This window comes from Palaemon carinicauda, chromosome 4 (assembly GCF_036898095.1).
Source record: "Palaemon carinicauda isolate YSFRI2023 chromosome 4, ASM3689809v2, whole genome shotgun sequence".
Taxonomy (NCBI): Eukaryota; Metazoa; Arthropoda; class Malacostraca; order Decapoda; family Palaemonidae; genus Palaemon; species Palaemon carinicauda.
Window position 1 is genome coordinate 196627195 of NC_090728.1, and position 13518 is coordinate 196640712.

A 13518-nucleotide genomic window follows, 5' to 3' on the forward strand; every position below is an offset into this window, starting at 1 on the left:
CACAGTATCCCTCCCTGAAGTACTGTATCTGTAGCACCATGCTCAATGCTACAAGGAATGTCCGCCATCTTGGAGATGGCGCTGTTGTGGTGGTCAATAGTAGTACGAGAACTGGGGTAACCTTGATATGGCTCCCCTTCTCTTCTGCCACGTCCCCCTTGAAGCATAAACGCTATTAGGGGTGCAGATTGCTATGTGGTGTGTCAAGAATACGTCCTCTGATATTGTGCGATATCCTTGAGGAAAATTTAAGGATATTCGGTCCAGGAGTTAGAATTCTGGACCTGAAGGTTTAATTCTCTGGGAATATCACTGTAGTAACATATATCCCTTAGGAAGCTACTTTAGGAACTTCCATCAGTACGACATGGCAATCTCACCCAAAAATAGATTTTTCGCTTTGCTCAAAATCCGTAATATACACACACACACACACATATATATATATATATATATGTATATATATATATATATATATATATATTTACTGTATATATATATATATTATATACATTATATACATGTATATATTTACAGTATATGTATTTATATAATGTATATATATACAGTATATGTATATATATATATATATATAATGAATATGTATATGTATGTGTATATATATATATATATATATAATACATACAGTATATATATATATATATATATGTATATATATACATACATATACATATACATTATATATATATATATGTATATATATATATATATATACATATATATATATATATATATATGCATATGTGTATTTATATATATATATATATATATATTATATATATATATATATATATAATACATACATATATATATATGCATATATATATATATATATATGTATATATGCATATATATATATATATATATTTTGGGCTCAAGCCATGTCGTCCTGATGGAAGGTTCCTTCAGTAGCTTCCTTTGGATATGAAGTATATAACTACTAAAATATTCTCAGAGAATTAAACTAAAGGTTTTCACAGAATTCTAACTTCTGGAGTGAGTATTCTAAGGGTTATCCCTTTAGAATATCGTATATCAACAGGGGACACATGCATTAACACGTCACATGGTCATCTGCACCCCACCTAGCGTTTATGCTTTGAGGGGGGAATGTGGCAAAGTAACTGAGGTGCCGTTCCAAAGTTACTCTCCCTTCGTCACTGTTACGATACTCGCAACGTAAACAAACCGGCGCCATACTTGCGTGACTTCACGTCCGCCCTCTTCGTTCAGTTCTTAGTAGCGATAACGCCCTTTGGTTTGTTCCCTTTGATCGCAGTTTATAGTGTGCATCCTTCAAGATGTCTCAGCCTTCTGCTTCGCCTTCTTCTGGAAAGTTGAGTACCAGGTTCTTGTATTGTTTAAATAAGCTCTGGCCATCGAGTAACGATTTTTTACGCTAAAATCTCGTGTTTTGTGGCCGAGCTGTGCCTTGCCCCGGGTCGCCATTTTACGGCGCTGCTGTTCGCTTTGCATGTGTTATTTAGATAGCCAGAACAGCCTTACCCGACCTTTTAACTAAGATAAATCTTTATTACTAGGAATAAGTTATATTATGCCGTTAGTGGTCTTCGGCGCTCTTAGTTAGCCGACCCCATACTAGCCTTTCAGCCTAGCATAGGCTGCAGCCTAGTGTTCATGTTTGCTTCAGCATGATATAATAAGTGTTCCTAGTGCTTACGCTAATGAAGATATAGGCTTAGATAGCCAGCATAGCCTTACCCGGCCTTATAACTAAATTTATCTTGGGTTATTTGATCTTCATTTTTAGGAATACTGTAGTTATTTTATGCCGATAGTGGTCTTTGGCGCTCTTAGCCAGCCGACCCCATGCTAGCCTTTCAGCCTAGCATAGGCCGCAGCCTAGTATTCATATTTACTTCTGCATGATATATGAGTGTTCCTAGTGTTATTTTAATGAAGATTTAGGCATTTTTAAACATATACAAGATTCCATGTTGCACATATTTTCGCCTTCGAGGAACCATACAAGGAACGGTGCTTGGTCCAGCCAGGCCACACCTAACCCAATGCTGGGACCCTTGTATGCTTCCTTATCTCCCTTACCCTAATGTATCTCCCACTGGGTAGCCTTGCTATTCCTAGCCCCTTAACCAAAATATTTTGGGTAGGTTAGGCTAGGTAGTTCTTCCCTCTTCCCTCCCATAGTGTATGGGGGGATTTCGGTCAGAACCCCAGAGTACTTATCGTTCATCCCAGTCCACCCCTAAGGAACGTCTTTTCCTTTGGGTATCGACTGAGACTGAAGGTGGGGGGGACCTAGCCCTTCCCCCCTGGACTGCTCTTGGTTGGGACTCGTCCCTTCCTCTTTTTGGCCTAGCGATATGCATCCCCAGCCTTACCTAATCTAGGAGGATCTCCTGGTTTAGGTTAGGCCTTGGGGGTTTCGGTTTTATTATAGTTTAGGTCAGTACTGTACACCAATTCTGTTCCTACTCTGAGCTAACCTACCCTAGGGTTGGAGAGCGCTTCTCTCCTGCCTGGGTAGTATAGAAAACAGATTACCCCACCCTCTGGGAGCTTTAGGGTTGCATCCCTTCTGCCCCCTCACCCCCCCCTACCTACCCCATTCTATTCTTTGTGTCTGCTTACCTTCACATCCCTGTCCGCTGTCCTACAATTCCCCCTCAGGGAGAATTGTAGGTTAAGCTGCGCTCTCCTGCCTGGGTGGCCACTCTGCTACACTTTCCCCCTCATAGTCGAACTATGGTGTTGTGTTAGCAGCCGCCCTACCGATAGGAGATCACCCCCCCCCCCATCTAGAGTGTTCTCCGTTCCTCCCTTGGATTACCATAGGCACCCAGCCGTCTGCCGGCTTCCTGCCGTCGGATGATAGGTTGCTCCCCCCCCTATCATGAGTACACTCCTTCCGGAGGAAAGCCGGTTGGGTATCGGACATTACCCTTCCTCCTTCCCTCCTTATCTTTCTCTCTTCTATCATGATGCTGGTCCACTGCCGGCGATTGCCTACTGCATAGGACCTTCCTATCTCAGGATTACCTAAGGCAACACCCTGCCGGCTGCCGGGGGTCGTTGCCCCTTGCCGCCGCTAGTCGCCAGCACACCCGGTGACCTTCCTACTTCATAGGACTTCCTGTCTGAGGACCAACTATGGCGTCAGCCTGCCGGCTGGCGGGGGCCGCCGCCACTGCCAGCGACCGCCGCCCCTTGCCGCCGCCGCCGCTACCGTCGGCTTCTCAGACACCTTCCATCTTATGTACCCTGTTAGGTTCACCATTGCCGGCAGCCTACCGGCGGCCTCCGCCCTGCCGGCGACCTGCCGCCGTGCCGGCGGTCGCCCCTATAAGTGTTTCCTACCTCTCTGCTGCTCAGTGTGTAGCCTTGATGGATTCACCCCGCCGGACCAGGCCTCCGGCTTGCCGCCGGCTTGCCGGCAACGCTCCGCGACTTCCAGGGACAAGCACCCCTTCCCCCCGGCTGCCGGCCCCATGCCGGCATTCGACCTATACATCCATATAGCCAGACTGATCTTTGCTGTTTCATACCCTGAAGACAGTGTCTGAGCTGTATGAGTGTACAATACAATGTTTCCAGCGTACTCTGTGCTTCTCAGTGCAGTCTCACCTATCCGGAGCTCACATAACACAATTCTAAGTTTAAGAATTAGATTAAGGAATCTTAATTTAAGAGTAATGTAAGTCATGACTCTATTTACATGTACTCATGTTCTCTTTCTTTTACAGGAGGAGTACGTGAAATGTGAAAGCCCCTTTTGCTCGGTTCGCCGCCCGGACTTTTACGGGCATGGTGCGTGTCAGACTCACGCCCCCTGTACTGCAAAGAAGGGCAACCTCTAGTACTGGGATCCAGTCTCCTGCCCAGTCTGCAAAGGCCTCCTTGACGAGGGGTTCGACAACCCCCCATCCTTAGAAGCCAGGGACAATGCTCGAGAGAAACTGCGCAGGTGGGTTGTATCTTCCCAATGAGAAGATGAGGGCCATCCTTTTCCCGAAAGCGGCGGCAGATTCTGTGATCCCCCAGGATCAGATCCCCTTGGTTCAAGTGACCGTAGAACCGGACATCGAGACTACGCTTAGCAAGTGTAGTCTAGACGAGGTGGAGAAGATCCGAGAGGACCCTCATGGGCGAGGATCCAGAGGAAGAAGAGGATCAGGTGGAATACCCTGATTCGGAGGGCGAGGTCGCCCCTCCAACTCCGGCAGCTCCCGTAGTGGTCGAGGAGCCAGTCCCCTCTACCTCCGCCGCACCGCAGCCCCTGCTGCCTGCCACCGAAGATGCCATCTGGGTATTGGTGGCCCTAATGGACGAGAAGCTTAGCAAGCATTCCGCCCAGATTACAAGCCGTTTCATGGAATTGAGGCAACCGAAGAAGGTCTCGGTTAAGGATCTTCCTTCCTGCTCGGAGTCTAACCCCTGGAGGTACGCCGAGCATATGCCAATCACAACTGGCAAAATATTCATTAATGATAAGCTAGGGTCTATTCTCCTGGAAGAAGTGGAATTCTTCCTTAATTTCGATGCTTACCCGGACTGTTACGTCCGACTTAAGACCGAACCGGCCTCCAAGGAGGAGACTGAGCCCAAAGAGGTGATCGTTTTCGATCACTCAAAGGCCCAAGCTTTACTGGCAGATTGCCTGAAGAGCCGCGGTTTTACTAACTCGAAAATACCGGCTCTGAGCAAGAAGCACCCGTCCTTTCTTGCTCCCCCTTCCGCATCCTTCCCCTTTGTGGAAAAAGCCTTTCATGCGGTCATGAAGGCGGTGGAGGAAGGAAAACCCTGTCCTTCCCTGGAGGAGTGTAGGCCCCTCTCCCTCGCCCTTCCCCCCGACGACAAGTTCTGGAAAGATATCCAGTTCACCTTCACGGTTGGGAAGCTGGACCCTGACGTAACTGGACGTCAGTTCAACGAGGACCTCCTGAAATTGAATGACCACCTTCTTCGTCGGGAGCAAGAGACCAAGGAGAGACTGGCCCCCTCCCTGTCTCTCCAGATTCAGCTCGAGGTCATGGCTGGGGACGTTAGAGTCCCAGACCTCTATATGGTTCTTGCTAAAACCCACCTAGTGACTGTGATGAAGGACCTGTACAGCTTCATCAGGTCCAGAAGAACCTACAGAGAGTTCGTGTTTGCCAACGCGGCAGTGGAATACGAACCCCGGAAACTTATCTCCTCCAACATCTGGGGTAAGCATCTCTTTCCCTCTGCTCTGGTGAAAGAGATCGTCGACAAAGCCGCCTCTGAGAATCGGAACTTTCTCAACAAATGGGGCATGTCACGAAAGAGGAAATCCTCCCAGGACGATGGCCCTCAGCCTAAGAGGAAATCCTCCAAATCCTCCAAACCAAGACCCCAACAGCATCAACAAAAACGCCAGTTTCCGGCTCCCGCTACTCCCCAACGTTTCTCGCTAAAAATGAACTTCCCACCAAAAGATGGGGCCCTTGGAGAATCTGCCCCCTGAAGGAAGATGTCTCTCTATGCCCAGTGGAGAGTCTTAAGGTCTATCTTCGAAGAACTTCTGACTTTGGTGAAGGACAGCTTTTCAAAGGAGAAACGTCGGGCAGCGACCTGTCACTAAAACAACTTAGAGCGAAAATCACCTACTTCATTCGCAGAGCGGATCCTGACAGTACACCCGCAGGTCACGATCCCAGGAAAGTCGCCTTTTCCCTAAATTTCTTCCAAGGAATGGACTTCGATAGCCTCCGATCCTTCACAGGCTGGAAGTCCCCTAGAGTGTTTTTCAAACACTATTCGAAGCAGGTGCAAGAAGTCAAGCGATTCGTGGTGGCAGCAGGTAGCGTGATGAAAACTACTGTTTAGTGCTGCGTAGGACAGTGACTTTTTCGGGACTTTAACTCAAACGGGTGCCTGTGTTGACCCTAGTGCGATACATAGTGATTTCAAGGGACACTTAGTGTCACTAATGGACTGTCCTTTACCAAGGTGAAACGACATAGATTCGTACACATGTGCCACATGTTCTCGGACATGAAGTGTATTTTGATTTAAAAGACTGGCGTTCCTTGGGAACTAGTGATTACAGAAAAGAGTGTTTCCCTTTCAGATTTTACCATATCTATGTCTATTATTGTATTTTATTATTGTACACAAATTTTCATATTTCCATGCAAATTTCAAATAAAATATTTATTTTATTTACAACATGCGTCTCTTTCGCTCCTATTTTTATATGAAAATATATTGCTGTTTGCGTTTTACTGAACCTATTCTAGAGTAATTATGATTAGTATACCTACTATCTCTTATGTACTCACCTAATGGTATAAATTTGTTTCTACACAAATATTTACCCTTCTGATCTGTCTTGAGACCGGCACGATTTCTTATCCAGGTGAGTCTTTCTTCGTCGGATTACTTCGAGATGTTCTTCTTGTCCTACGAGGACCTTCCTCGCCAGGGGGCGGGACGCCAGGTCATTGTAATGCCTCTGGTAGTGACATTTAACGGAGATGTCACGGTCTCTTTGGTCACCAGACCATGAAACGTTCATTCGGAGTACCAGGCACTTGAATTGGGAACAAATCCACGATACATTAATTCTCTAGTACACTTCCATCAGGACGACATGGCTTGAGCTCAAAAAATGGATTTTGAGCAAAGCGAAAAATCTATTTTTGGGTGAGATGGCCATGTCGTCCTGATGGACCCGCCAAACTGTTCCAGTTCAGCCTGCTAGGCCCCTCCCTGCTGTATCGTATCGCGGAGGGTGGTAGTAATTGATTGATTGATTGATTTAAAGTTTTCAGGCATCCTGACATCTAAGGATCTAAGGTCATTGACGCCGGGGCTGGTAGTAAGCTAGAACGGAATGAAGAGGGCGGACGTGACGTCACTCAAGTATGGCGCCGGTTTGTTTACGTTGCGAGTATCGTAACAGTGACGAAGGGAGAGTAACTTTGGAACGGCACCTAAGTTACTTCGCCACATTCCCTCGCCACATTCCCCCCTTGAAGCGTAAACGCTAGGTGGGGTGTAGATGGCCATGTGACATGTTAATGCATGCATCCCCTGTTGATATACGATATTCTAAAGGGATAACCCTTAGAGTACTCGCTCCAGAAGTTAGAATTCTGTGAAAACCTTTAGTTTAATTCTCTGGGAATATTTTAGTAGTTATATATATCCAAAGGAAGCTACTGAAGGAACCTTCCATCAGGACGACATGGCCATCTCACTCAAAAATAGATTTTTCACTTCGCTCAAAATCCGTTTTATATATATATATATATATATATATATATATATATATATATATATATATATATATATATATATATATATATATATACAGTATATTTAGGATATTGCAAGAATGACTATGCTCTTTTTGTAAATTAGATTAGATCAATGGTGCAATTTAGTTTGCCAATAAATAATTACACGTTACTAAATTTTTTTTTTTAATTTGATAATTGTGAAAAACGTTGTATGTTTTACCCTGATTATCATTAGCATAATTTTTCATTTTACTTCTTTGTTAACGAGAGAGATGGAAATTGCATTTTTAAGAAATTCAATAACTTTTTGATTTCTTATTGGTAAACTAAATAACAGCATTGGCCAAATTTTAACTCACAACAATAGGATAATTATTCTTGCAATATTATTAACATACATAGTTTCTCATAGCTATCAAACCTAAAATAATATTTAAGAAATCTGTAATTGTTCATGAGCAAACTAAATTACAGTATTGATAAAACATTAATTCACAAGAAGACGCTAATAAACCTTGCAATATTAAATACTTTATAATATTTCAAGATTGGTTTTCCGACCCAGTATTCCAGTTTGGAAACAAAGGCCTGGAGACTCTCTTGAAAAAGTAGAGTATTTGTTTCCCTTCCTTTAAGCTTCAAATTTAACCTTTTCATTTTGTCAAAAATGTCAGTACTATATGCAACCCTTTTAATCCATGCTTCATCTACAAAGTGAGCCACAAGATCTCTTTTTTTCTTGAACTTCTAGGAATAGTTTTATTTCATCTTTCATCTCAAAGGCATGGTTGACTGCGGTTTTTTTTTTTTGGTAACTAACATACTGCTATGTAGAAAGGAACTTCGTGGTCAGTATTGATGTCTTTGCACAGTTCTTTAAATAGCTGAGTGCTGAGTGCTGTAGTTTTTACATAATTCACAAATTTGATTACAGAATCAAGCACTTTTTGCAGAGAGGCAGTGAGAGTCTTTCTAGCGACCCCCTTGCTAAGGCTTCGTGACCCCCCACCGGGTCGCGACCCACTGGTTACGAACCCCTGCTCTGGCACTTAAATATCAATTCCATTTTTTTTTAGCTCTTTTCCCTTCTCTTTTCAGGCAAGGCTTTTATGGTAATCTGAGAATTCCTTGTGTTGACTTGTCAACCTTTTTGTGTCTTTCGATAGTTGGAAAGAGATATTGCACATTTTGAAAGTTTATATAAGAGTTTACTACTGTATAATCTACCCTGGGAAGATTTCCTTATAAAATAGTGAATGGAATTCTGTATAAATCTTTGAATTATCAGCATCGTTGAGGAAAATCTATCCTTCTTTGTTAAACATTTTACCTCTCCTGCCATTTGGTTATATTGTACAAGTGTATCGTTATGCAAGGAAGTTTGTTATTCCAACCTTGTTTTAAGTAATAGCATTTGTGTACAATTTGACTCCAGATTCTGATATTCTTTTGTATTATAAAATGTCCTCTATCTATAAAAGTTGATTTACTTTTTTTGTAGTTCCCACTTCCCACATCTCTACTAATGTGAGAGTTGATGTGTTTTCTTTGACTTGGTTACCAACAAATTCTTCAGATGACAGTTCCACTCCTCAGGGTGCTACTACAGTACAGAACTTTTATAATGAAACATTCCCATATATCTCATTTTGACTTTGTACGGTCTACTTGGTATTTTGCTTTTAGGGACAACAGAGAACCCATTCTGCATTGTATTTTAACTTATTTATTGTACTCTCTGGCTTGGGTACTTTTTCATTTTCAAAAATACTATTTCATCTTATATTGATTTGATCACAATCCTTCGGGGGAGAAAAACCTAATTGAGGAATTAACTACATCAAGATTCAAATTAAGAGTGATAATCTTTACTATCTTTTTGATGATTGGTTATCCTTTATATGGGATACGAAGTAATCTTGTTGTTATAACCTTTTGATCTCTTAAGTCATTGAACAGCTAGCACAGAGCTCTATTGACTTTTTGCCTTTCCTTTCTGGAAACTCTTTACAGTTTATCTGACCACTACAGTTAATTCTGATAGAGTGTAGTGTTTGTCTCTCTTCTCTTGGTTTTTTTCTCTTATCTGTTTCCTTCCTTCCATCCATCAACATTTTCAGATCTGTTCTTTTGTGCAGTGGTTCAATCTTTTGTACCTTTTCCAACTTTACTCATCATACTTTGTTTCTATTCTTCCATTATCAACTGATTACCAGAACTAATGAGAGTGGTTCCTTACAAATAAGCCAAATTCAGTCGATTAAACGTGATTTTCACTTATGACTATTTGTATCCTTGTTTGTTGGTTACGTTTTATTTGAGAAGTGGAGGGGAGTAAACAATTTGTTTGAGAAAATTGGTCACCAAAGATTTCAAAATTTAGGTGATAAGGAATTTAGGAGGTATCGTATGATTTCCACTCTTATCTGATGATGAAATGTTGCCGAATCGATGACAAATAAAAGAAGTACCTTTATCATTACATGTATGCATTCCAGTTGAAAGGCATAACAAGTTTGTGCAAATAAGTAAATTCTTTTTTTTTTACTACAGTACTATTTTTTAAATTCTTCTTATTAATCATCTGGTAGTTTACAGTGCCATGTGTAATAATTTATCGTTTACTTTAAAACTGTGATTTGAAAGAAAATGTTTCAGATGTTCATTTGGAAGTACTGTACATGTACTATTAACACAGTGCACATTAAGTAAAATTAATAAATTATGATTTAGTGTCCTTGAAAGGCTACGTAGGGCACTAGAGAAATTCCAATTCGATACTTTCTTCTTCCTGAGTTTTACATGTTTAAATTTTTGAGCGATCTCAATTCCTCTAGACTTAACATTCTGTCATACTTTAATCTTAGCAGATGGCAAAGTTATACTGTACACTGATATAACAAATACATTTTGATATATACAGTATGTACTTAATTGTTTAAACTGTTTTTGTCATCGTTTAGAAACTGCATAATATTTTGAAAATCTTGTTTGTTTCCCAAGTTGATGTGTAACAATCCTGCTTTTATGTGAATCGTGATAGGGGTTAAAGTAGGATTTCTATTCCTGGTTCTTACATAAAACTTAATCTTCCTTTTCCCATAGAACTTACTCCAGTTTTACTATCATATTTTAATACTGTAATTTGATCTTTTATCCTATTTTGCTGATACAATTTTTTTATTAGCAAAGAATTTTAAGTTAATGAAACTAGCTAGTCTTACTTAGTTTAAAAGCTCTCTTTTTGTGGTTTTAGAGAGTAACACAGCAGTGTTGGGGTTTAATAAGATATTTTCCTTGGCAGGTTTACACAAGCTGGGTCCGAGGTTTCTGCACTGTTGGGACGTATTCCATCGGCTGTGGGTTACCAACCAACATTGGCAACTGACATGGGTAGTATGCAGGAAAGGATTACCACAACAAAGAAAGGATCTATTACTTCTGTTCAGGTAAAGCTAAGGTGGTTTTTATTTGGCTGCTTTTATTATAACTTAGTTTAGACATTTCTTTTTAATCATATCAAAAGTATTTCAAACAGTATTTTGAAGTCTAGAGACAATATTTTCTGGGCTTGGAATACATGTTGGTTTGCATGGTGAAATATTTACTCCAAGACTTTTTACTTAACATATTTTTGTCTATAGATTCTACCATGTTTTGACGAATATAGATTTTTTTCCTGGTGTCCTAGGGAAAATGTAGAATTTCAACCTTTCCGAGGAGATCCAAATTCTGCCTGTTTAACGAGTCTTACGTTTTTTTTTTCTTTTTTTTTTTTAAATCAGCTTGGAACTTAATTTTCTCAAAACACTATCTTATGGTAGGAGGACTTACTTGTGTGGGGACCCCATTTGGAGATACTTTATAAATAAAAGTACTTTAATCTCTGCAGAAAACTACATAGAATTAGTTTTGAAAGAAAACCGAAGTGTAATAGGAGACTTTAACGGGAAATGGGACACAATTAATAATATAATGGAGTTACAATTGAATGAGCAATTAGTAATTTTAAGGATGGTTGCTGAAATATACTTGTATGGCATAAGGCAATTCCTATCTTTATTGTTGATGGAAGAGAATGAGAGTACGAATTGATAGATTCATTTAGGTTCTAGGACATAAAAGGAATGAAGTTGATGGCAGAGTGAACATGAAATGTTTAAAAGCCAGCATAATCTGGACAGAATGTTATATTTGAGCTTCTCTTATGCAACAAAAGCTTTAGTTATTATGATATTTCCACTGCTAGTGGAGAGAGAGGCTGCTATAGGGTTCAAATTTCTTAATCAGACAGGGGATTTCTTTGTGAAGATATGGCTTTGATATGGCTTCACAGATAAAGGATTGAAAGTTTTGAAATATATTTTTTTCTCATGTTAGGAACAGTTATCCCAGGTAGTGAACCTCTTTCATATAACAAGCATTTGTGGATAATTTTTTGTCAAGCCAATCTGAATCTGATTGAAGGGCTATCTGGATCTGATCTGCTGTGACTATGGCATAAGGGATAAGAGTTTTAACTTTGTGGGGCCTAGAGATGAGGCCTTCCTGATTTCTGAGACTGATAAGAATTTTGTTCCATCACATTTTAGTGTTTTTTTTCTTTTCTTTTTTCTTTTGAGTTTCAGAATTCTCAAAAGATTAAGTGGAGGTGGAGAATGCAACCTGATCTAAACTTCATGATTGTCTGTAGGGTAATTCCAGAGTAGGAAATGAGTAAAACTAATACAGTTCAGGTACTGTATTCCAAACCCCCACAAGGTGTTTAATGGTTATAAATGGCAAATATGTGCAAGTTGAAATGTAATAAAGAGACCAGGCTATGAGATTAAATAGTACTAAGTAAATATCACTATAATTTTGAGCTTTAGGCACATGAAGCTTTCAAAAATGAGGTAGAAAAGCACTATACCAGGTATAGTATATAGCAAAACTCGTGATTCCTGAATTCAGTGATTTTCGTTCGACAGTCACATACTGGCAACTCTTACATTCTTCACATTTCTAATGAGACTAGGTTCCCGGGATGAAGCATTTTGAATCTTCGCTCAATATAAGATACAGTACATTAAGCATGATTTTAGAGAATTAATGCTATATTTTTTATCAAAATATCAGCGAATTCATTATGGAAAAATTAATCCAATAATCACTATTTATGATAAAAAATAAAAAATAAGGATTTAATGAGTGTGACTTTTTAGCTCCCATAGTAATGTATTTAACGTAAAGAACGTGTAGGATATGTACTGTAGTTCTGGGCAGAGTCTAACGAGAAACCAACTGGCACAGTGGCAGTTGTCGCGGTGATACACTCTTAGTCTCACAAAGTACGTCTACTAGCCTAGTAATCTATCACAAATGACTGGAGCTACCGAACCGCGACTGGAAATTATAACTCTAGTTGAGTGTTATTTCATCAGATTTTCGAAAATAAAGACAACCAATAGACGAAACATCTGTGTATATATGGATAAAACAATACAGTGAAGAAAGGTTGAAAAGACATTCTCGGAGATGGGAAACCCCGCTACACAACCACAGAAGGAAATGAAGAGTTAACCAACTTTTATAACCACAGATTTATTTTTGTAATCATTTTCCGTTCTGTATAGTAGACAAGTCATCATAAGCCAATGCTTATCATTATGGGAGTCTATGGGTAAGAACAATATTTGTAATAAATTGGTTGACATTATTATCAAAAGGGATAAACAACCCAGACTCACTATATATTAATCACCTCTCTCTCTCTCTCTCTCTCTCTCTCTCTCTCTCTCTCTCTCTCTCATATATATATATATGTGTATATATATATATATATATATATATATATATATATATATATATATATATATATATATATATATATATAACGGATTTTGAGCGTAGCGAAAAATCGATTTTTGGGTGAGGTAGCCATGTCGTCCTGATGGAAGTTCCTTCAAAGGTAGCTTCCTAGGTATATTTGACTACAGTGATATATCCCAGAGAATTTATCGAAGGTATCCAGAATTCTAACTCCTGGAGCGAATATCCCTTAAAATTTTACGAAGGGATATCGCGTAATATCAGAGGACGTATTCTTGACACGTCTCATGGCTATCTACACCCCATACAGAGCTTTCTCTACGAGGGGAAAGAGAGGCAAGAATAGGGTGAGTCGTTCCAGAGACATCGCTCTCGACGAGTCACTACTGTACCGCAAATAGTGCGCCTGTCTGCCACCCGAGGCGCCACCGTCATTCTT

At 40.2% G+C, this 13518-nt stretch overlaps 1 protein-coding gene across 2 annotated transcripts in view; it reads left to right on the plus strand.

Annotated features, from left to right (window-relative positions):
* The window catches only part of LOC137640318 (uncharacterized), a 406862-nt gene that overhangs the window by 242396 nt on the left and 150948 nt on the right, over positions 1–13518 (plus strand). For both annotated transcript variants that reach the window (XM_068372950.1, XM_068372951.1), the window contains exon 8: positions 10573–10717. In XM_068372950.1, the coding sequence (XP_068229051.1) occupies positions 10573–10717 (145 nt within the window). The remainder of the gene's footprint in view (positions 1–10572; positions 10718–13518) is intronic.